At 44.8% G+C, this 24723-nt stretch overlaps 1 protein-coding gene across 2 annotated transcripts in view; it reads left to right on the top strand.

Moving 5' to 3' along the window:
• Positions 1-22347, top strand: part of LOC144100913 (poly(A)-specific ribonuclease PARN-like) — a 54910-nt gene extending 32563 nt beyond the window's left edge. Inside the window, exons 12-20 of one of the 2 annotated variants that reach the window (XR_013307891.1) lie at positions 62-169; positions 799-865; positions 984-1039; positions 7330-7416; positions 7657-7731; positions 7934-8165; positions 13561-13768; positions 17086-17147; positions 22085-22347. Coding sequence is in view for 1 of the 2 variants with exons in the window: in XM_077633827.1 (XP_077489953.1) it covers positions 62-169; positions 799-865; positions 984-1039; positions 7330-7416; positions 7657-7731; positions 7934-8165; positions 17086-17147; positions 22085-22173 (776 nt within the window). In the remaining variant the exon portion in view is untranslated. The remainder of the gene's footprint in view (positions 1-61; positions 170-798; positions 866-983; positions 1040-7329; positions 7417-7656; positions 7732-7933; positions 8166-13560; positions 13769-17085; positions 17148-22084) is intronic. The other variant, XM_077633827.1, reaches the window with a different exon arrangement.
• Positions 22348-24723: the final 2376 nt, after the last annotated feature.

Below are 24723 nucleotides of genomic sequence, written 5' to 3' on the forward strand. Positions count from 1 at the left end.
TACATAGAAGAAGCAGAGACCACCAACTATTTCGGCTGTTGCCCTCCCCCCTTTTTTCCAGAGCACGATCCTGGCTACGGCTATGACTTGAATGCCGCCAAGTTCCACGAGGCGGGCTATGATGCTCTCGTCACAGGCTTGTGCTTCATGGGCCTCTGCCACCAGCTGGGTGAGTGCGACGCAGTGGGCCCAATGGTCCCCCCATGCTACTGCATCTCCTGAGGAGTTCAGCTTATTTCGTCATCATCATTATCATCATCGTACTAACTATGTCCATTGCAGGACAAAGGGCTCTCCCACTATTCTCCAGTTAACCCTGTCCTGCGCCAGCTATGGCCACCCATCCCCGCAGACATGCTAATCTCACGCAGCCAGCTTAAAAAAAAAAGATGGCCAAATTCAATAATAATGACTGGCTCTGTAGTTATAAAGTCTGCTGTAAGCAACTACATCATGGTCAGTTCCAAAATAATAAAGCAGGCTAAAGGAAAGGTGAGGGTTGAGCATAGATATATTTAGGACTTTGTAGGAACCTGAAAATCACTCTAGAAGCACTCCAGAAGGAACTGATGAAGGGTGGTAATTCAGGCCAACAGGCCCAAATTACCACCCTTCTTCAGTTCCTTTTCTAAAAGGAACCAACCTTGAGAATTCCTGCCATATCTAAGGGGGTGTTGGGCTCTGCACTGCATCAAACATCATCATCATCTCTAGGACCTATTATGTACGATGTGAGGAACGACTGCCAGCAGAAAAGTAGTTTTTGGGTTTGTTTTCGAAATCCCTCTATCCTTGCAGGCAAGAGCAAGGACCACACGACAGAGCTAAAGGCTAGCAGTCCCATCTTGAAGCCATATATAAACAGGTACGTATTGCTACACTTTAAATGTTTGATCTTCCGTGCATGAGCAGTACCTCTAGAGGCCCTTCTTTGCTGTTTGGAAACTTCAACTTCACTTCTACTTTGCGTGTGCACATTCCAGGGTCCACATGATGTTCTCACAAGACATACCATCCCTGAACATGGCTGGAAACGAAGGTGAATTACTCATTCATTGACTGCATGTGGATAGTGGCATTTATACATTTTGGTGATTTATTAGAAGCAGCATCATTGCATCCAGCAAAGCACATATTCTGCCATTCTTGTGATGGGGGGGGGGACTGCTGTCCGAACATTAAATATGTTGCGGAAGAATGACTTTATTCTCTCCAGTGGTAGATGTTGGCAACATTAAGATGTGCCGAGGAAGGAGTTCGAGTGGTAGGAACGAGAGAATGGAAAAAGGCATTCGCACAGATCTGTTTTCAGCTCACAGGATTTATTCACTGCTATGCAGCCACAGCTCGCTACTCGCAGTGTGTACCGAACGATTAGCGATTGCGACTTTGGCGATGTGCGGGCCGCGCACCACCGCTCCATGCGCACTGTGTGTACCGCACGATTAGCAATCGTGACTTCAGCGGTGTGCATGCAGCGTTTAATGTTCAGGGGTGCGGTCGCGGTTTGCGTGTTCGTATCAACATCCGAAATTCTGCACATTGTACACAATACATTTGGCCGGGGAATTTTGCAAATTTGTATCATCATGAAATTCGTGTCAGCCGTGTTCATATCACTGAGATTCTGCTGTAGTTTCGAACACAGCACTTCTGAATAGTTTAAATATTCATGCACGTATGTAGCTTGAGCTAAAAACAACCGTTTCCCTCACAAAGCACGCAAAAATAATGCATGCATTGCAAAAAAACTGTTCTCGCCCATGATCAGCATATTTTGCTGTACCTGTAAGACTTAGCCAGGCATTAAATAAAAGAAGGGGAACCATGTAGCAGTAACAAACTCTACTTTGCAGACTGATCCTTGAATTTTATTAAGTTGAGCGAAAAAGTGCCTAGTACGGTAGTTTCACATAATTCTGACATGACAAAGCTGCTGTAGAGCTACCATACTTCCTTACTGGAGGGGTGACGTCAGTAGTCATTTATCAGAGGGGCAAGGTACAGGGCACTCCCGACAAAGTGCACCAAGCTGACAACATAGTCTCTGGCCATGCCAGCCGCCGTCAGACTGAAAGTGACACACACGTGTAGCTGGGACAGGTTAAGGCAGTTAGTTACCAAGCTGGATCATGTGTGCCATATTTATTTCCTTCAAACAGTGACGCCCTTGGAAGCTGCAGTAGCAAACTAGACTTATCCTGCCCCCCTTTTATTAGAGTAGCCCAAACGGTGTCAAGACCAGCGGCACAAAACAGGTCATTGCATTCTGGTGCTTCAACGTGAAACAATAGTGCTGGGTGCTGTAATAGTGAGTTTAGTGGTTTCTCTTCGTGCCCACAATTGGTATGTTCAAGGCAGTCTGAAGTAAGTTGCTGTTGAATTGTGTTGGGGCTTGGAGCGACATCTAGGGCTATGGGGGCTGCTGGAGTGGACGGTGTTAGATCACCATGGAGACTATCTACATCTCATGTCAAACACTGTCCATCTTTTAGTACATCCACGGAAGGATTGCGTTGCTCGTTGATGACAGCAGGTAGTCAGGACATATCAGCACTGAAGCTCCTTGTAAACGCCCGCACTCCAGGTTGGCCCAAATGTCTGGCTTTTGCCCCTGGATCTTATCCGATCTCCTGCTTAAGCTGCTTCTGTGGCATCTTAGCCTTGGGGTCTGGGTGTAGCAGGTCCAATGCAGTTTTCAGTATCCGCCCTATCAAGAACTCTGAAGGCAGCAATCTTATAAGGTGTAGACCTGCCAGCTAAGAGCATGCGGCAATACAAGTACAAAGATCCCCAGGACCAGTCTTTCGCAATCATTTGCAGGGATCACTACTCCACAATCTGTTTGCTTGCAACAACCACTTTAGAAGATGGTGTAGAGACTGGAAATACAGTTAAACCTGGATATAACGAAGTTGACAAAAGCTCGCAATTTTTCGTTACATACAGGCTCGTACAACTGATGCAGAAACGAAACCAAACGGCTCAAGATATCCGTGAAGGTGAACTTGCCCTTCAAGTGTTTATTTTACAGTGAAAAACTGCGTAATTTCTGCTTGCTTTTTTCTGCACGAGTGAAGGCACAACACGCCGCTCTAAAAAGCTAAATCGTGTAAAGCTCCTTCATCGTCGCGTGAGCCGACGAAACGGTGCAAACCGTCCATTGCGTTCATCACCTCCTTTGCAGTAGGCACGTCACACGGATCTGCCTCACAGGCACCATCATCACCGCCATAGGGATCTGGCACGCTTTCAGCTAGTGCTGCATCCGTCATTTCTTCTGTAGCCATCGCGGCATTGTCAGCAAACAAAAAGTCGCTCAGTTCAAAGTCGTCGGGTACACCACCGTTAGTGTGTAGCTCATTCCACGCTTCGGCCAGATCAGACGGAATAGAAAGGTCTTCCTCCTCCTCCTCCTCGGCACTAGCCTGTGCGTTTTTGGCTATTCCGACCTTTAAAAAGCAGTTCGCGATAACTTCTGCCGTGACCTCTTGCCAGGAGGCAGCAAGCATCTCGACTGCTTGATAGATGTCAGTCTTCATCTTTCGTTCCAGCCGGATGTCAAGAAGTATCTTCAGGATTATTCAGCGCCGGTAACAGCATTTAAAACTGTTAATGACCCCTTTGTCCAGGGGTTGTATTAGGGACGTGCAGTTGGCCGGGAAGTAATGCAGTTCGATGTTCGACAACTGCAGGCCTTCGACGTGGTGCGCCGAGCAATTATCCAGCAGTAGGCAAACTTGACGGCCTTGCCACCTGGCTTCCTGGTTAAATTCCTTTAACCTCTCAGAAAATATTGGCCAAGTCATCCAAGCTTTGGAATTCGCCACATACTTCACGGGCATATGCTTCGTTCCCTTAAAACACCTGGGACGGGCACTTTTGCTGACAACTAGCGGGACTCGCTTGTCTGTGCCGTCGAGGTTGGGGCACAGCAGAATCGTTATGGTGTGTTCCGCACTCAAAATCGTTGATAGGGTGCTCGCTGGAATGCTGAAACGGGCGGCAATGTCCTTCTTCTCACCCGCGGAGACTGCATTTAAAATTGCGAGTTTGTCATCAAAAGACAGAACTTTTCCTTTTCTGGCAGTAGAACTTATCACGACCAACTGACGACGCAGTTACAACCGGAGACGCATGACTGCACGCCGACAGGCAGGCCTAGCACCTCAAAAAAAAATTTTGACGAACCAGCACCAGAGAACAGTTGACACACGCACACGTGCAGACTAAGGTGGCTAGTCGTTTTAGCCACCCTACAGATGAGGGACAACATGCAAAATGGTGAATGCAACACGTCGTCGTTGTTGTCGCATAGTCGCTCCCCCCTCTCCCTTCCCCCATCCTGGCAATGAAAGAACCGGCCATCAGCGTTGCTTTTAAAGTGCATTCTTATACAGAAAGTGTCTGAGCCGTTGAAACAAATGAAAATCAAAAAATAAGAATGCTTGTCCTCAAATCTATACAAAAAAAATGCTGCAAAGAAATCAACTGCTGCTACAAATGCTACCTCATGTCACGCTAGACAAGCAAAGCCTGAAAAGGCTGCTACGTTAGACACGGAGCGGCGCTAGCCGCCGCCATCATCATCGCTAACTTTTCTCAGTCGCAGCAATCCCAGGCGTTCGCGTAGCTGCTGGCTCCTTACAGTATTAATATTCACTAATCTAGTGCATTTCTTCGGCTGAATATTCCTTAAAAGTGCAAAAAGTAATGACTGATCAGTTTTGCAAGTTCGTTACATCAAGGTTAACTGCCGCAACGCGTTCGTTACATCAAGGTCGAAAATGCATGGGCTTCAATGGGGCAGCGTTGGGGAATTCAAAAACTTCGTTAAATCCAGGAATTCTGTACATAGAGGCTCATTACATCCAGGTTTAACTGTACTTCCATTCATTTTGAGAATTCTCCCACTGCAATAAAAAACTAGCTGTCTGGCCCTGCATAGGCCACACGCAAGGTTCCTCCACGGAGGGCCAGGGCATGACTGGCTATGTTGCTATTCAAGGTGGGCCACCACTCATGGTTACTTGCCACGGCCTTTGTTTCGGACACCCCAAAGTGCCTCGTGCAGCAAAAAGAGCTTCACTTTGTAGGGATGTTGGCACAGTGACTGTTCCCTTGGACACCGAGTTCATGGAAACACACGTTGTACTGTTTTCTGTGTGGCCCGAGGTTGATCTGACATCCTGACCATAATGCTGTACTTGCCACAGCACTGGAGAGGATGTAGTGCGGTGATAGATTTGGAAAAGCCTGTAAAAGTAACATACCTGTGGTAACTCCTTGACCCCTCCAGGTGCACGGGCTTTTCAGCATGGCCTCAGTCTTAGACGGGCTTGATCGCAGCCCAGCTGCACAAATGATATGGCCTAAGTACTGTACCTTTGGCTTCGAGAACTCTCAGATGACTTCAATTGCATTACCATGATTTTCAGGTGGTCGAAGACTGTACACATTTGCCCACTGGTTGTTGCCTTTGGAAATGTGATCAGGAAACTGTCAAAGTACACTGCAGTGTAATCATGGTCGTGCAGGAGGCTTTCCTATATCTCTCGCTTGAAATAGAGCCAGTGCTGATAAAACACCAAACTGCAGCCTTGTGAATAGGTACAAATTTTTAAAGCATTGCTTGTGGCCAGCTTTTGACACTTTATCTGACGGGATCTGCTGGTAGGCTTTGTGTGAATCGAGTTTTGTAAAATTCTTGCCCGCTGTCAGCCTCAAAAAAAGTTCCTCAATCCTGGGAATGGGGTACGACTCGAGCACCAGATCATCTGTAAGTTACCGTCTACCCTAACTCAACCATCACACTTCAACAAGGGAATCGTAGCCTGGCCACACTGCGCAGCAAGCCCAGCTTCTGTACGCACCGCATGTCTTAAAACAGTGACGGGAAACGAGAGGATCGCTGGCGCCCATATGAATGCCAGTTCACATTTGTCGCCAGCTGTAAACTACACCGTGGCAAGACGCAGTGACATGCCACGTGGTACTGCACATAGTTTTCCAACCCGCAAGCGCACCGCGGCCAATGTCGGTGGCCGTTGGCAGGTTGCTTTACGCAAGGCCTAGCATTACTGTGCGGTCACCTCTGTTGCGTGCTGGCAATCTTTTCTGTGAGGAAAGAGCAGGTTAAATGACCTAACAAGTCCGAGATGTCCCCGTTAAAAAACGCCACGATGTTTGCCAATGTTTTCAAACTTTGCCAACTTGGCCATATTGGCAGCACAACTGTCCTTGTGTACCTAAGAGCTGTATGTGTGTCTGCAACCTGAGGAGCACGTACAGTGACTCACCATGTAGCAGCATTTGGGACAAGCACAGTGCAAAGCATGGTTTTTTAAGCATAAGGTAACCCTTTGTGTATATCTCTGTACACTGTATACTGTAACTGATTATTATAGAATTTTATGGTGCAAAGGCATCTGTGGCCAAAGAGTGTCATAGATATACCATATAAACGCATGTAAGGGCCACACCCGAGTATGGCCGCACCCTGTTTTCCAGAAGGAAATATTAGCAAAAAATAATATCCCTGTAAGGGCCGCACCCAAACTTTCCACACAACCCATGCGGGAATAGCCTTCGAAATGCATGTGCCGTGGTCTCCGCGAGCAACTTCGGCTGTAAGCAATGGTGCGCTTCATCGAGGAGGCGACGCATGCGCACAGGAGCTTCCAGGTGCCGCCCACGGATATCGGCATCAGTATCAGCAGCTCTTGCGTTTTGTTGCTGTCAAAGGCTCGGGTTTGTGGCTTTCGTGTACTGCCGCAGAGCATTGTAGTTTTAGCAGTTTTAGCACGATAAGGCAAGCGCCTTAATAGCTACACGGCTGGGAGTTTGCTATCGAATACGGCAAGCATGCGGCGGGCAGGAAATTCGATGTGGCCGAGAAGTGCGTCCGACGATGGTGCAACCAAAAGGACGCATTGAGGAACACCAGCTGCAAAAAGCGCACTTTCCGAGGCAAGCCTTGCAAGTTTCCTGAACTGGAAGAAGAGCTGCTCTGCTTAGTGGTGGAAGCGCGGAACAACGGCTACGCGTTGACAGCGGACGTGCTGCGTGACTTGTGGGATGAGCGTGCACTGGAGCACAGCACCAGCTCGGAGTGGGAATACGCCACGAGGGATGATTGAACATAGAATAAATGCCGCTGATTTCCTGATTGATGTTTTTCCACTTTTAAAAAGTTTTTTTTTTTTCGTAAATCGCGTGTACGGGCCACACCCCAAAAATTGGCCCTCATATCTGGAAAAAAAGTGCGGCCCTTACACGCGTTTAACGGTATACAGTAACTCTCTCTTGTCTCTTGTTTGACATTTGCAGTGATTCCATCTCGCAGCCATGTGCTGCACATCACATTTCCCATGGAATGGCGTGCCAGCGACCTCAACCAGCTTTTCTGTAGCTTTGGTAAGTCATAAGTATTCCTTTTATTTCTTGGCTCACAAAGAGAAAATAATATATAGAAGAAAGGCTGTACTGCGAAGGTATTTACATGACTTGCATTTGTATGTGGTGCAAGAACCAGCAGAAACCAAAAGATCCACTGCATTGTTTTTAACTTCTTGCTTTTCTCTTAATTTTGTCTTTCTTTAAGCATACAAAAAGTGGATGAGAACTGTAGTGAAATGTTGTTTTTTTTTGTCTCAGGTCAAATTGTAATCCACTGGATCAACTGCACTCAAGCATTTGTGGCCATGGCTAGCACCCCCCTAGCAACACAAGGTAACGAATAAGCACTTTCATGAGAACGCGCATGGAAAGCGCTGAGTTCCATCAGTTCCATCACTGGGTGGATTGTGGAGTTCAGTCACTTGCAGCATGTGTTTCATAATAGCTCCAGTGCATAAAATTGCTCATGTCAGACAACATTCTTTTTTTCTTTTTTCCGCTTGCATCTCTCCGTGGTGACCATCTGAAATGACAGCTCTGAAGAAACTGGGTGGCAAGGCGTCATCCCACGACCCCTACCGGCTGCAGAGCTACACCAGTTACATGACCAGGTCATCACGTGCGCCTGCGATGGCGGCTGCAGCGACAACAGCAGCAGCACCACCGCTAGCACCCACCGTGGCGCTAAGCAGGACCAAGACGCCCTCGTGCGGGGATGCCACACCACCTGTGGAAGAAGACCTGAGCACAGCACGCAAACGCAAGAGGTATGTTGTTGCATTCCACAGGTTGCTGTTCATATGTGGGTGAACACCGACCTTACCTTCACATAAGATTCAGCATCGGAAGTCAGTGGATTTCAAATCATAATTATGCCTGTTCGAGATTTTGCCGAATGCCAGCGGCTGTCCATAAGACAATCTACTGTATTTTAAATTCTGTGGAGACTTCTTTATGAGAGCCATTTGAATACCAGCAGACATTACCCTGAAGAGAGTCTAATGTGCAGGAGAATTTCAATAGATGTAAATTGCTTAGTGTAAAATAAAATCTAATTGATCGGAAACAGAATATTTTTGCCATCTACTAAAAGGAAACTAGAAGCAGACCCGAAACTTCAGCTACCAAAATTGCCTGGTTCTTATGCACTGCCCACTCCAACGAGTGCCTGATTTTCATGTTTGAGAAAATAGAAGAGCACAATTTGTTCATCCTTGCTTTCGCTTTACATGTTACTGTAAAAACCTGCGCATAATACGGACCTGCATATAAAACGAGGTGTAATTTGGGCATAGCAAAAACGGAACCTGACCGCGGCGGCATCATTTCGATGGAGGCAATGCGCATAGGTGCCCATGTGCTGTAGGATGCCAGTGCACATTAAAGATCCCCAGGTGGTCGAAATTATTCTGGAGCACCTCCACTACGGCACCTCTTTCTTCCTTTCTTCTTTCACTCCCTCCTTTATCCCTTCCCTTACGGGCATGGTTCAGGTTTCTGGGGATATGTGAGACAGATACTGTGCCATTTCCTTTCCCCAAAAACCAATTTTCATTTTCAAGTTTGATCCGCATATAATGCCACTAAGGCAGACAGCTCAACGATGCTCCGGAAGTCCCGAAAGCTGAACGTACTTCAATTATTTGTGTACGCCAGCGCGCCAGATACAATGCGTGTAGCAGAAGCGGCAAATATCTGCGAGATACACATCAACATAGGGCGCCGCACTCGTGCCTACTCGTGTCCTGCGCCGCGAGCATGCGCAAACCGGTTCCGGCACGCACGCGGGCGTGTAGGCTATGCAGACACGCACGGTTCGGAAGTGTCCGTAGTTGGTGCTTAAGTGATAGTTGTCGTCGGGTGTAGTGTCTTCCAAAAAGCCCTTGTCAGACATCTTTCCAAAAAAACGTGTCTTCGGTACTGTCGACTGTGTTTGATATCTCGCATTTCTTGAAATTACAACCGGCGAGCTCCCTGGGAATGCTAGCCCAAGTGTCCACCACTGCACAGTGTGGCTAGAGATGCCCTTGTCCGGCGACAGTAGCTGCAGCTCTCCCTATCTCATCCAGACCATGTAGCAGCGCTTGATGCGGAACAAATGCTTTCGGCAGCTATGATTACTTTCCTTCTAAAAGCAGCCAAGGACTGCTTTCGCGGTCTTGACACCATGGAAGGTGCGATTGTCCTGGGCATCACAAGGTCAGGTCAGCATAGTGACAAGGTGTCGAAATCGAAACTACTGAGCTACACCACCACCAGATAGCGCCTCCTTTAGATCGAAGCCTAGTGAAAACGGCACTCAATAGTAACAAAACCAAAACTGCGGAGCGCGGCGCACTGTCCAGAGGTTACGTAAAGTAAAGTCATTTACCAGAAATTTTTTCTTGCTCTACCTACCGCATTTCTGGGAAAGTGGCCACCATGGTGAGCGGACCGAAGTGCGCAGTTTCAATTTTTGTTAACGGAACTGATCTCCACATGTGTTTACTTTTTTTTTAGCACATGGAGTTTTATGCAACTTAGCGGAAGCAGGTACTATACTCGCGGACAGCTTTTTGTGGCTATGCAGCGAAAGCTACGGGCGTGCGCCACCAGCTTAAACGCCTATCTCTCTTCCTCGTGAGAGCGTGATAAGAGTGCGCTTCTGAAAGCCTTGCGCCTCACCCTCGGGGCTTCCACTGCATCCACTGAGCGCGGAAACATGTTCTGTTGGGCCTAAAGTCACTAAGTTTCCAACTATGCGAATTGAAAACTTCTCGTAACATCTCAACAGAAAAGGATGAAAATAGCTTAGCTGCCATGTTGTTATGGCAATGGCGCTGGGACTGATTGTAACATTGTTTCAGGTTTGTATCTTACCATAACAAGCATCGTGTTCTGAAGTTGGGTTTTCGTAAGAAAAAAAATGCGCTTTAGAATTGGGTAAATATGGTAGTTCGGAAAGCTCAGTGCCATTTTGGTATCGATCATGGTTATATCCGGTTTTCCTTTCCAGTACAAGCAGGATTGGCAGCACAAATGCTGAAGAGCTTCCTTTAGCAAGAGCGAATCTTAGAGCTGTTTTTGTGAAGCCTCCCAAGTATGGGTGATACCATTCAGAAAAAATGGCTGTGAGAGCTAAAGCAAAAAGTTTGTGTAATTTTTTTTTTTTTTTCACTGCTGAATAAGTGGCCATTTACACTATACTTTACAAGTGGAAAGAGTGGTTTTGCATTAGACATTTTTTTCCTGTCATTTTCAGCACTTTGTAATAAACATTCATATGCATTGCGTATCCTTTTGAAAACAAGGCTGTGCTATTAATATGCCATTCTGCTTGCTCTCTCTGTAAATGGAACTCCTGATAAAAGGAACATATTTTCCTAGTCCCTTGAGTTTCCGTTTAAAGTGAGTCCACTCTGTTTGAAATTCTATAGAGTTCCTTATGAGTGTTTGTTGAATACCAGTGATGTTTCTCTAAAGACAGTCTATCTGTTTAATATTCTATAGATGTTTGTAGGAGAGCCTTTTGAATTCCAGCAGATGAAGGTTTCTTTGCTGAGTCCATTCCATTTGAAATTCCGACCCCTGCTGGTGGCCTGTGTAATGCCAGGTGTTTATCTGACGCGTTAAACCATCGGTTGCTGGCATTTTAATAAAGTTATTCCTATCCTATTTGGCCCGAAAATAGTCTACTTGGCTATAAATCTCAATGACATCTTTAGGAGATCCTTTTGAACATCTGATGACATTTCTCCATAGACAGTATTTATTCTATTAGATATCCTAGCGTGAAATGCCAGCAGATGTTTATCTAAATCTAGGGTTTGCAAACTGGGTTACATAGACTCTACAATGGGTTCCTCAAGCACCAAAATGGACGCCTGTAGCCTGTTCCGTCTGCTTTAATTTCACTGCCTTAATTCTAAGAATGTCGTGCTGAGTGAATTGTCTGAACAGGCCCTTGTACCACCACCAGTTATGGCACGGTGTATTATTGCTACAGATAGTCAGGACTGCCTGAATGTGGATATGCATACATGCCATATTTGTTTGCCTGATGGACATTTTTGCCAAAAAATTTATGCCAATTTTAGAAGTGCGTTTGGTGCAGAGTGTTATGTTTACACTGTGGTTGTTTGGAAGTTTCCCAAAATTTTAATGACTTGTGCAGGAGATGAATTTAGTGTGCTAGGACATTCATGATGAGGATAAGTACTGTTCTAAGGGGAAATTGATTTTTATTCCTTTATTCCATGCACACCAAGTGGTAAAGGGATTCTTTAGGGCAGTTTCAAAAGGGGCAGGGTTCCAGAATGGCAGTGTGTTTTGGAACCACTCCCCCTAATGAGATATGCCGGTGCACTAAAGGAATTAAATGTTAGCAGAATGGCATGTTACGCTATTGAAACTCTGCTGAGTGACATAACGGCATGTTACACTGTTGAAACTGCACTGAGTGACATGTGTAGTTGAAGCTGGTAGACACAATCAGCACATTTGCTAGCAGCTTTAGCACTAATGACCTGGTGGTAATGTGTCTGCCTCCTCCATTTGTGAGAGGTGCTTGGCTCGAATTCTGGGGCCACTGGAAACCGACCTTCCAGTTTTTCCTTGAAAAGTGGTTTCCTCACGTTACGAGCACGTCCCCTGGCAGGTAGCTTGGCTTTCAAGGGGCATGACAGAGATGGTGCCAACTAATTTTTGTCCAGGCTATTTCAATGATGGGTCAGTGATTCGTTCTGCTACAAAAAAAAAAAAAGAAACCTTCAGTATCTCTTGTGTGGTATAACCGGTTACAGCCACCTTTCTTGACAACAGCATTGGCCTGGAGAAGGCGCTGGAATGGTCAATGGGGTGCACCAATGTTACAATAAAGGTCCCTGGTCTGTGGGTAGAGCAAGTTACAGCAGGGGACATTGGTTTAGTATTTCATGGAGTTATTCACTGGCATGTTGATATGTCTAAACCGTTTTCCTTTCAGTATGGCCTTTCCTCTTAAACTCTAAAAAATGCTGTGATAAAGGAGGCTTAGGCGTAGACCACTTTCTGACACACTGTTCATGATGAAGTTGCAGAGCCTGCATGTGAGCCAGTTGTCATTGACTCGAGTCCTGAAGTTCTGTAAATTTTAATTCATATGTCAGTTTTTGAAGAAAAGCTGTACAGCTTTCCCTCGCAACTGCATGGCTGTTCTGATGTGGGCAATAATTGTTCTTAATTACTTCCCTGAATAGGAAATTTATTTCACCTTTAGGAAACTTCCCTCAAAGGAGTAGGGGCAGCTCTATGAATCATTACCACCGGCTGCGCAACAGTCAAGTTGATTGTTTTCCATCCCTTCTTGCAGAGTGCTTGTCGCCACTGTTTTGTGTTTAACGGGGCTTTCAAGGTGCCATGCTATATGCCATGCATACCAACTTGTTCTATGTCACACAACATAGACATACTGTAGTGCTGTAGCCAGTGCGTTTAGAGTGCATTTGAATTTCTTAGCCTCTTCTAGCTCACCGGTGCTCAATTTTTAAGGAGAGTGGTCTCCTTGTCATTAGATTTTAATAATTGATGCAGGCAAACTTCAGTTGATCCTCATTATTCCTTTAAGTAAGGTGGATAGGGAAGTATAATGTGTAAGTATGTGATCGAACTGTAGTCAGATACAACTCAGGAGCGAAGCGGCTCATGCCTCTCAAATGAAGCCCTTGCAGCCAGTGACATCAGTTGGTTGTGATGGCTTAGTGGTTCATCTCTTTTCCTGCTAGTGTGGCTTCGCAGGTGGCTGGCAATTGCAGCAGGAATAACCATGATGACATGGCATTCAGTGGGTGCTATGGGCGGGGGGGGCCTCTTTTGAGGGGCATTAGCCACTTTGTTCTCGAGTTTTATCTGCCTATAACACTTTGTGCCACTTGTTCTTTCATTGCGTATGAAATTATTGCAAGAAAAACAGTACAAAGAGGTGCACACAGCATGAGTGCCTTTGTTTTCTGCATCTCTTTGTCCCGTTTTTTTTTATCGTGTTGATTGTTGTATGTTTATTTGTATGTAATGAACCAAATAGGCCAACTTCTTTCATAACAGTCTCTGATAACTTTGTCAGACATGCACAGTTGGGGCTCCTTGTTTGACTTGACTGGAATGGCGGAACGTCCGGAGTCTCTCTAACCTGTTCTTGGTCTCCAGGGAAGCGTGTCTTCAGAGACTCGAGCAGCTCTGCTCGAACTCCTCCTCGATGCCATGGCCCCCCAAAGCAGTGCCGAATCACGACTTCATTGACTGTATCTGGACCACCATCAGGACGCACCTCTCGCGGCGAGACGTGGAGCTCCAGTCAGGGAATGGTTATGACAATGACCAGATGATGCCCTCTCAGAGGGGCTAGTAGTTTCAGGTCAGCACACCAGGCGGCCAGCTTATCTGCCCCTACTCCGCGCTGCTCCAAGGCACATGAAGCAATGCAGAGGCCAATGGCACTGTATTCACACTGGAATGTAAAAGAGCACAAAAGACAAGTACAGATGAAGGACACTGAAAAGATGCATGGATGGCCGTTTTTCTCTGATGTCATGTTTTTTTATGAGTCTCTTGAGTATCTGTTAGGCATCTTTCTCTGGCATGTTGGCATCTGTCTGTCTCTTGTGTTCATTTGTCTTTTTCCCTGTTTACATACCTGTCGTGATCTGGGCCAACAGAGGCCCAGATCAGTCCTCTCATTATTCATACAGCATTTGGTGGTCATATAGTAAAGCAATTGCTATGGCAACAAGTAAAAAGTATACTTGGCGTACTGGAAATTTGCAGTTTGCTTAAAGGGGACAGTGAAGGCAAGTTGAGGTTGGCTTGTATCGATTGATTACCATGTTTTAACGACAGAGGAGCTTCTTTCTCTGAGAATAGAGCTTTTATTATTATCTATAAAAAGCCGAAAATGCAAGACAAAGCTGTAAAAACATAAATACTGGTCATCACCACCGTAAGCCATTTTCGCCAGCAAATTGTGATGACGTAAATATAGTTTCTTTCTTGCAGATCTCTGAGGCCAGACCACACCGCCGCCCATTTTGGAGCAGTGATCACGCAGTCGATAATTCTCTCAACATCATCCACATCACGAGTCTGAATCTAGTGCCAGGGAGAAAATTTTTCGTTTATTAATCTAAATATCCCAGGAAAATGTTTTTTTGCTACCAACGAACATTAGCAGAGCCATAGAAATCCAAGCAGTCAAATTTTGCTAAGAGAAAATTATATTAAGTTGTCCTGATAGTCCCTTTACTTAGAGGGACTCTGAGGGCAACATCATCTGATTATAGTTTTCAGTAAAAATGAATTCTCTGGCAATTTCTGATAACATTAATGTTTGTCTGGCAGCAAACAACGCATTTATCAGCAGGAGAATCTGATTTACAAATCTTCCCGCCAGTATATTCAAACTCGTGACATCCTTACCAAAAAGGATGGTTTTTCACTGTTTTGAAGTGAATGGTGGTGTAGCATAGCCGCTGTGATCTGTGCCCGAAAATCGGCGTCGACGCATGCATCTTACTGTCGAAATCGGCCAATGACGGCGATACCTGTATTTCATTTCATGGCTGTTTCTAGCTTACAAAACCTCATGTTTCGGTCATAGTGGTCTCTTTGTGATTACATCGCGGTGGCCTGTTGATACAAGCCAGCTTCTTTTTTCCCCGGAGTTCATTTGAAGTTGGTCACACAGGGAGGAGGAAACGGCTGGCAACGAGGTGGCGTCGAGCTGTAGCCATCTAGGCTATGGACTTTATAATTTGTTCCCTAGCATCGAAGTGTGTAAAGAAACACAGTGAGTGGACTAGAAATGGAATGGTACTTGCAGAAGAACTGTTCATTGTGGACATCGCATTCCTTGATGGCTAGGTTTGCATGCGTGTGCTTTGAATCAAACCCTGTATATGTATGCTTGCAAGCTGTATACATGCCAACATTTTTCTTCAAGTGTTATCGCTACGTTTCAGAATCGCGATTTTTGTTGATGTTGTTGATCTGCGTTAAATGTTGTCACACTGCACAAAAAGAGGTGCTGAATGTGCAATGTTGCAAAACATTGGGAGGACAGTGTCAGCAGTGCACTGTGAACCAGGTACAGTTCATCAGTTCATACGCCAGGCACAGTCGTAAGTGGCAGAACAGCTTTGATGTTGAAGAATTAGGCGACACACCGATCCAGCAGACGCATTTACGATTGTGACTCTAGTATTAAGTGGGGTGGTGTAATTATATACAGCCGAACCTCGTTATAGCGAAGGAATAACGATTCCCTTTGGAAGCTGATCAACACGAGCTATAACGAAGTAATCTCTGGGCTCCTTCAACCTCATTGTAGCGAGGTTTAACTGTATACGGAGCTATTACTAACCCATCAGTAATGGGTGTTGCTGTTGTGAGAACAGTTGGAGAGGTTCTTTGTGAATAACAGACAAAGGAAAAAAGCTGTTGGGTGAAGCTGCAACTGTGCCAGTGCTTTGCTGCTCTTGCACAAAAAGTACTGATGGACATTGACACAGAAGTATTGATAGCATAGCTTTGCCTTGACTGACTTATTTGCGGCTGCAACACACTCTCACCCCTGAGAAATGGCTGCACCTGTACTAAAGCAAATGCAGAACTTGATGTCACACTCCTTTATTTTTGGTGAAAATTGGTGATTTTTGAGGAAAGGAAATGGCACTGTAACTGTCTCACTTCTTGGTGGACTGCTCAACTGTGCTGTGAGGGAAGGGAGGAAGGTGAGAGTTAAAGAAGAGGGAGAGAAAGAGGTTGCATAGTGGATGGCTGGGGAATAATTTCGACCACCTGGGGACCTTTAACATGCACTGACATCACACAGCAAAGTGGGAATAGATGACGTTTTCTGTATTCAAATGCTTTTGCTACCCGCTTTATCCATATCCAAGAAAGAGTGCTGAAACATAGTGGTGCAAGCACGTGGCAGGACAATGGCATGAGAACCTGTTAATATGTGCAGAATTTTTTCAGTCTGTTTTGTCCTACTGAGGACATAATGACATGCCTCAATTTCTGCAGTTAACGTGCCTGCAATTTGTGCTAAAACATTTTTTTAAATAGTTGGGTGTTCACACAATGTGATCTTAGTTTCAGCATCAACTGTGTAAGGGAGATGTGGAGGAGGGAATGTGACAAGACAGTGTGTTTAAGACTTGAGTTGCATGACCAGAGTTGCCTGAGCCATGACTCGTGATCCATAGGTCCTGTGACTAGCTGTGGGATGCATGGTCATCCTGTGCATGAAATGGCGTCGCATAACAAGTCACCCGACGTATGAGTCGGCATGACTTGTAATGAGATGACTACATTTCGTGCGGAGGACGACTGCACATCGGATAGCAATTCACATGACCTATGGTGCACACGAGTCATGGGCCACATGACGTCACATTAACAGGTGATGTGACTGAATCCTGAACATAATTCTCACATCACATTCTTCCACATTCCCCTGACATATACAGCTGCTGCTGAATGAAATGATGTCATGTTTTGTTATGATATGACATCATTTCATGCAGACAGTGACTATCAAATTGGGGGGGGGGGTATGAAAACCTAACGCTGTAAAATGTGTTCGTACAATCATGCTTTTGCAGTTATTTCAGAGGGACTCTCATTTCTGGAAGGCTCTGTACAAAGCAGCATTTCTTTCTTTTTCTGCAGGTCTGCATCCTTGAGCTCCTCGGTGCCTAGCTTCACTGCTTCGGCGCCCAAAGATGAAATTGGTGAGCACATGCTTGTGAAAAGTACACATTAGAAAAAAATAATGAACAGCCTCACTAGCACGTTCCGAGGGCTAATCTTCCCTATTGCCAGGTTGCAACAGCTGGGAAGACACATTCGTGTGCTTTCTTCTTTGTTTCTTATGCAAAAGCGTGAAGGTTTCGTTTGGCAGAAAATCCGGTGTCGACGTTGCCATCAGCGTGATAGAAAAATTAGGACTAGTCGATTGCTTTCATAGATGGAATCAGCCACATCAGCGGCGCATCGAAACCGCTGACCCCCAGGCCCTCGGATTGCGAGTCAGACACGTTCGTGCGGCTTGGTTAAAGCCGGGCTTTATTTGTATTTCCGGTGGTCTTTCACATAATGAATGTGACTGTGAAAGAGGCAACAGTGTCCGTGTCTGCGTGGGCAAGAGGAACCGCTGTCGCATCATACTCTTAAAGGTGGAACTTAAGTGTCCCCCAATTTTCCTCCTCTAATGTGCGTTTCAAGGCTAGTGGTGTTTCAAGGCTAAGCAATCAAGCTAGCATTTTAGAGTCGGTGGGTGTCACGTGGGTGGCTCCCTGAATATACTCGCACAAGCTGAAAGAGTGCAGTTTGCAAGCTTATGAGGACCCACTAATCTCAAGTTGCTAGTTTCGCAGACTGCACCATCACTGTGACTTTTATCCCTTTGGTGGCAATGGAGAGTATAGTTCCTGGGGGAACAATTTCCTATCATTTGGTGCCACCATGCACCCCATCATTGGTGCCCAGCCAGTTTTCGGAACCAGGTCAAAGAATAAAAGGCTGTAGCTGTGAACGTGCTCTACGATCTAGTTTTGTCATAGCGTTTGTATCTGTTGTTTATGAGAAAATAAGTATTTAATTATTTCCTTGAAACAAACGGAAGTATATTCCTCAGGAAAATCAGTGCCCCTTTGTTTTCTAAGAAACAAGACACTGTTTTCAGAGCAAAAGTGCAGAAGTTGTAATTGGTGGCGAAATGGTTTCCTTTATGGCCTCCAGTTACACCTTTTCTGTGATCATTTATTGCATAATCCTTTTCTGTGGTGTTTGCTTTGTCATTCTGACAGATCATCAGACATTTGGTGTGTGTATTACATGGTTCAAGTCTAATTCCTCTGCCATATTTCAGCTACATAGTATTTCTTTAGCTAGTGAGATATTTCAGTAGATAGTGAGATAACTAACCATGTAAAGCGCAGTGCCTTGTGGGTTGGTACTCATATTTCTCTGCTAGCTTTTAGTGTGGAGGCCAGAGGTGCCAAATAATAATGCATGAGTTCGCTGTGCTGTACTTTGCAGGCAACTGCTTGGGTAATTTACCACCAGCTAACTAACCATGGAAGTCAAAGTGCTTTGTGTCCTTAGTATTGATTTCTCTGCTGGCTTTTAAGGCAGGAGGGTGAAATAATTATATTCATAAATTCCAATACAAGTACTCTGCACAGGTAATAAACTTTACCCTTTACAAAACTCCGAAAGACGGCATCCCTGCATACTAAAAACCTCTTTACCATGGCATGAATTAACGGCAGGCTTTGGGTGCAGCGTTGCATACCTACTGAAAGCCTTATTCCCTGCTCACACTTGGCAAGGAGCCTAATCCTTCGTTGCTCCTGCAACGCATGGCAGAAGCATGCAGAAAACATGCCCGGCATTATCCTGACTGTAGAAGTATCCAGCGCTGTGTCTAATTTCTGCCCCCAAAACATGCCAGGCTGCCACGGTTTAGCGAGTTTCCCTCCCTCAATGGAAAATCAGTCTGCGGGGGACCGAACTCCACATTGTGCAGTAAAGGCCATGGTGGTCGCCACATGATCACCATGCTAACTAGAATTCAATCAACCTCCCAAAGCATTCTTGTTCTACGTATTACAAGATTTTCTCACGAGAATATAAAATAGGGCACTTCGGTGAGCTTTTTAAGTGACCATTTGCCAATATATTGTGTGTTACCTTACGAACACCCAATCGCCCCCGAATATGAAGCACAAATTAGAGACTTTTTCGAGCCCAATGTTAACAAGTTTAAGGACATGCTCAGCAAGGTCAACTGGAACATTTCTTTAGTTATTGGACCCCGATGCCGCTTATGATGCTTTCTTTTCATGTTTTGTATCTGCTTATGCCTCATGTTTTCCTCTTAGGCTTCGTAAAAGGCATAAAAAAGTATGCAAGCCCTGGATATCTCGTGAACTGTTTAAAAGAATCGAACAGAAAAACAGACTCTTCCAGACATTCTTGCTAACCAAAGATGAAAGTGACTCGCGCATTTAAGAAGGCACGAAACATGCTAAATTCGGACATAAAGTAACCAAAGTTTGAATACTATTCGTATATATTTTTCAGGCGAATGGTAATACTTGGTTGGTATGGCAAACCGTGAGAGAAATAATCTATAAAAACGCAGAAACTAACAAAGTGAAATTTCAGAATGGCGATCTATCTGAACTAGAGCTAGCAAACATGTTTAACGTACATTTTCTTGCTGCTGGTGCTCCGTCCAGCAATGGGACCTATACAATTTCTGGCATGTCGTGTGAGTGTTTCATTACTCCAAACAACCCGAATACAATATTCTTATCCCCCACTGACTCCAGCGAGGTGCATGATGCAATCATGTCTCTAACAGACGGATGTGCATCTGGAAGTGATGACATCAAACCGAAACCACTGAAGGCTGTGAGTCAACGAGTGAGCACCTCTATTGCACACATTTGTAATCGAATTATCTCAACGGGAGTTTTCCCATCCAAATGAGACTTGCTCGTGTGACAGCTATACATAAGGGAGGCTCATTTGATAAATTGAACAATTATAGGCCAATCTCCGTGCTTTCTGTATTCGCCAAAATAGCCAAACACATTATAAACAAAGGGCTCGTTGGATTTCTCACCTCGCAAAATATTATAGTGAGGCAGCAATTTGGCTTTCAGAAAAATAAGTCACCTGAAGCAGCACTACCTGGAATAAAAGAAGAATTTCTGCTCAATATCAAAAACAAAGTATTAACTCTTGGTATATTCCTCAATTTCAAGAAAGCATTCGATAGCGTCCAGCATGATATACTCCTAAAAAAACTTCCGTATTATGGCATCAGGGGTACAGCTTTGAACCTTCTTAGGAGTTATTTAATCTCGCGTGCAGTAACAAACAGTGTGTCATACGGAGTACTACAAGGGTCCATCCTAGGGCCAGTTTTATTTCTTCTGTATATTAATGATATTGTTATAATACCGGGCACTTCAAATCTGGTGCTATGTGCTGACGACACGAATATGTTCTTCTCTGGAATTGATTTAGAGGCATTATTTATGGAGGCGAACAATTGGAAGTTGAGCTTAACCTCATGGCTGGGATGTAACCGTCTCGCACTGAACATAAACAAGACAAAATATATACGTACTATTCCGTTCTAAAGTCGCTACAGTGCATACATTTCCATCTTTAAAGCTTAAAGTATGGACATGAATCAGTCTTCGACTGCCAGATTCTTAGGTATTACTTTCCAGGAAACTCTTTTGTGGAATGCGCATATTAACGCACTTAGAATTGATCTCTCTCGGACTCTAGGAATCTTAAATAGAGTAAGGTGTTATCTTCCAGTTGGTATCAAACGACAGATATACTATTCTCTTATCCACTCACGCCTTTGCTAGTGCTCACTCGTGTGGCAAACGACAATTAAAACAAATTTAGATTCCCTGCTATCAATTCAAAAAAGAGCAATACGAGCTATCGGTAACTTAGAGCTGTCGGAAAGTTGCACGCCTTACTTCAAGTCGTACGGGATTCTTGAAATACGTAGGCTCTACAAATACAAATTAACACTTGAAATTTATCATCAATACCGGTCCGATGAAAGGCTTTTGAATCAAAATATTATGAAAAAAGGAGCTCATACGACTTAAGGAAGAATATTATAATCATAATCAATTCCAAATGCGAACGAACTATGTGTACCAAAGATTAAGCTATCAGATACCAGATCTGATAAACCACTATCCAATGATTAAAAATGTATTAACAAATGCTCGTTCTCTAAACCAAGTTAAGAAAATACTGAAGAATATGTTTTTGAAGGAAGAGTAGCGCTCTAATCTTTTTTAACAATTTTTTTCAAGTCGACAGTTTCAGTCATGTTTATGTATTTTGGATGTTTTCTGTTTATGTGTTGTGTATATTGGATTTTTTTTTCCAGCCATACGTTGTTTGTGGAACTGTATAATTAATCTTGTTTGTATTTTATGCCTGGAGAGACTTTTGATGTGTTAAAAAGGCGGGTTTATATTGTCTTTTTCTTCGGGAGTGCTCTGTAAAACATGTTTATTTTGTTTCTCATTCATTTCCAAACAGTGTCTCTTTTTTCTTCTTTATCTGTACATGAGTGTCAACCGCTGCTTGCCTCAGGGTGGCGTGACAGCGTCAGCCAGTTTCCTGGCTTTAGTCACGTCCCCAAAGAAAATTATGTATTATTGTCTTAAATAAACTAGAAAAAAAATGGTGCTTTCGAAATGCCTGTTTAAGACTATAGTGATGGGTTTTGAACGCGCAAGCTCCTTTCCGGAGCCATGCACCCTGGGAAGCCGAGCACCAGGCCGGGCGATGGCTTGTATCCATTTGAGAAACCCACTGGGTAACCAGCTAGCAGTTTGAGTCAAACCCCCCGCTGACTTCCAGAGTTTTGCAAAGGGTTAACTAATCGTGGCTGTCACAGCAGCCTTGTGTTACTTGTTTCACGTGGTCATATTCAGACGTGCATGGCTTTCGTGGGCTCATGTGCGTCAGCGTTGTAGCCACTCATCTTGTTTTGGCTGGTTTTCGTGTTCACTGTTTCTAGGCAAATTGAAGAAGATGGTAAGCATTTGGAGCCAGAGGTCGTGGTGACATCGTGAAGCATTAAAGAAAAACATGCCGTCACTCGTTGCAGATGGGTCCAAGCAGAAGCTGCTGAAGAAGAGTCCCAAAGAGCTCACGGTCACGCAAAATTTGTTTGAGGAAAATGACGACTGGAGCTAGGACACCAGGAAACAGAGAGGGAAAGTCTCCCCTCTCACTTCATTCATCCACATTTCCTTGCTGCATTATAAAACACATTTTATCTCCAAGTGATGTACTTTTTTATTATCGTGGAACACCACATGTGGGCTGTGGTTGTGTACTGTGTGGAACAAATAAAATGTGAGTAGTACATCGATCGTCCACTGGCGGGGAACACACGGGTAGGCCACATATTAATTACTTGGAACACACGGGTAGGCCACATATTAATTACTTGGAACTAGTGAGCAAAGGCAGGCACCTTCAAAAACTATCATGGCTCCTGTGCTTTTCGAGCGTTACTCTCCTGCAGCACAGAGCTCTCGCTTAGCCCACCCTTTGCTCCTATGTTCACTCCACCAGTTTATAACCCTGTACATATAGAGGCGAGCATACTTGTCTAGAGCAGTCGAACAGTGGGCCACAGAGCAGATAAAGTGAAGTTGCAATGCAGCTTCTTTGTTAAGTGCATCATGCTTGTGCCAGCACTGTTTGTATGTTCATTCAGTTTCGCATGAGCGCAAGTAGTGTCTGTGAAACTCGGTGCCTGGTTCAAAATTTCACTTCCTTTCTCCACAAAGCATTACTCGAGCACTCTAGGCAAGTGCACTCACCTTTGTACATCTAAAGCACAATGCACTGAGCTTTTATTAAGGGAAAACAAATGCTTGTGTGATTAATAATGATGACTTCAAAAGCGTAACGGCCATTCTTCGAAAATGGTAATGAATCTCTGTTTCTGACTCTTCACTTGTGTAGTTTTTTGTTTTGTTTTTTTTTCCGTATGTGTTTGCATTTGAGTTGTCCCGTTCACAATTTTCTTGACCCGCCATGGTGGCTGAGTGGTTAAGATGCTCGGCTGCCGACATGAAAGACTCTGGCTCGATCCCGGTTGCGGTCGTCGCATTTCAATGGAGGTAAAATCTTAGAGGCCCGTGTACTTTGTGATGTCAGTGCACGTTAAAGAACCCCAGGGGGTCGAAATTATCTGGAGCCCTTCACTGCACCGTCCCCCACAGCCTGAGTCAATTTGGTACATTAAACACCATAAACCATGAACATTTTTCTTCTCAATCTGTAATGTGTATCTGTGTGCCTATCTGTGTTGTTCATGTTATCTGTAGTATTTAATGCATGATCACAGGCTTATGGCACGGCACATGATTAATTTGAGTGCGAAATGTTCTGCTTAAAGGGGTATAGACACCTAACTTTCGGGTGCATGTTTTCTTGCTTGTAATGATGCGCAAGGCATTATTATATATGGATTACCGCCTGGTATTCTCCTACGACCGCTAAATAATTTATAATTGCATTTCTTTCTCTTGCTGTGTCGGTTTCAACAGCCTAATGAGAACTGCGATGTCAACGTGTGCTTACAGGTCATGTGAGGCATGAAAAAAATTGCAATATGATCGCTGCTTCCACATGTTTTGTCATTCCTGCTCTTGAGGAAGGCTCGCTTCAGCACTACGGTAAATTAAAATGAAGCAGCGATTATATGGACGTTTTTCCATGCCTCACGTGACAAAAGCACTCTTTGACGTTGGAGCCATCGTTCAGCTGTTGAAACCGAAACAGCATGACAGAAAAAATTCTGTTAAATTATTCAGCGGCCATAGGCGACTATCGCATGGTGATTCATGTGTAGTAATGTCTTCCGCACCATTGTAGAGAACAAAATTAGGTGTGTCGTACAGCAAAGTAAGAACTGAGGGCATCCACGTGAGGATATTTAGCCATCGATGCACATCAAAGGTACTGAGAATGTCCTGTCCGGGTTGAGGGCATTCGTACCATCCTCAGGAGGTTTGGTGTGGTCTGCGGCGCATGGGTCAAATGTCCTCGTTCACTATTTTTACCAGCCATTGGGTACACAAAAATGTGGAAGGAGGCCTCTGCATGTGTCCTTCCATGAACACAGTTTGCTTGATCAATGATGCGACGATAAATTACGCGCAGCGCGAGCATTTCATGTGGTCAGGTTGGCCAGCTCTGGCTAGGCGAAACCAGCGTGCTCCTAACTACTGCCGGCAAAATATGCCCACGTGATCATTTTAAAGTAATTTTCGTAGAAAAGATGCCAGGGATTTCCAGCCACCCGACTCGGAAAAATTTCGCTTCGTGGCCGCTAGAGGGGTGCGCTAGGAAAGAACGTCCATTCCGAACGCTTCGTGGGTGGTCGCGCGGATAAGGGGGCCGGAATATAGTACCCCCACAGCCATGGTTTAGCTGCCACCACAGGGAGAGGCAAATTTGCAGTCGTTTAAATGTAATGTGCTGAAGATGACCAATATGAGTCGATCGTAAGGGTAACGGAAGGATTCCATTATAATGCAAACGTAGAAGTACCGGGACAGGACAATGCTGTATTGTAGATGGATGGCAGAGACGCTGGTGGTGGTGGTGGGAACAAACTTTTTTTTTTTGGAAAGGGTGACGAGTCCAGTCCTCAATCAAGGACTGCGATAGCTTCTACAGAGACGCCGTTGTCCTACAGTCGGCGTCAGTGGGCCGACGATGATAATG

Source organism: Amblyomma americanum, chromosome 8 (assembly GCF_052857255.1).
Source record: "Amblyomma americanum isolate KBUSLIRL-KWMA chromosome 8, ASM5285725v1, whole genome shotgun sequence".
NCBI lineage: Eukaryota > Metazoa > Arthropoda > Arachnida > Ixodida > Ixodidae > Amblyomma > Amblyomma americanum.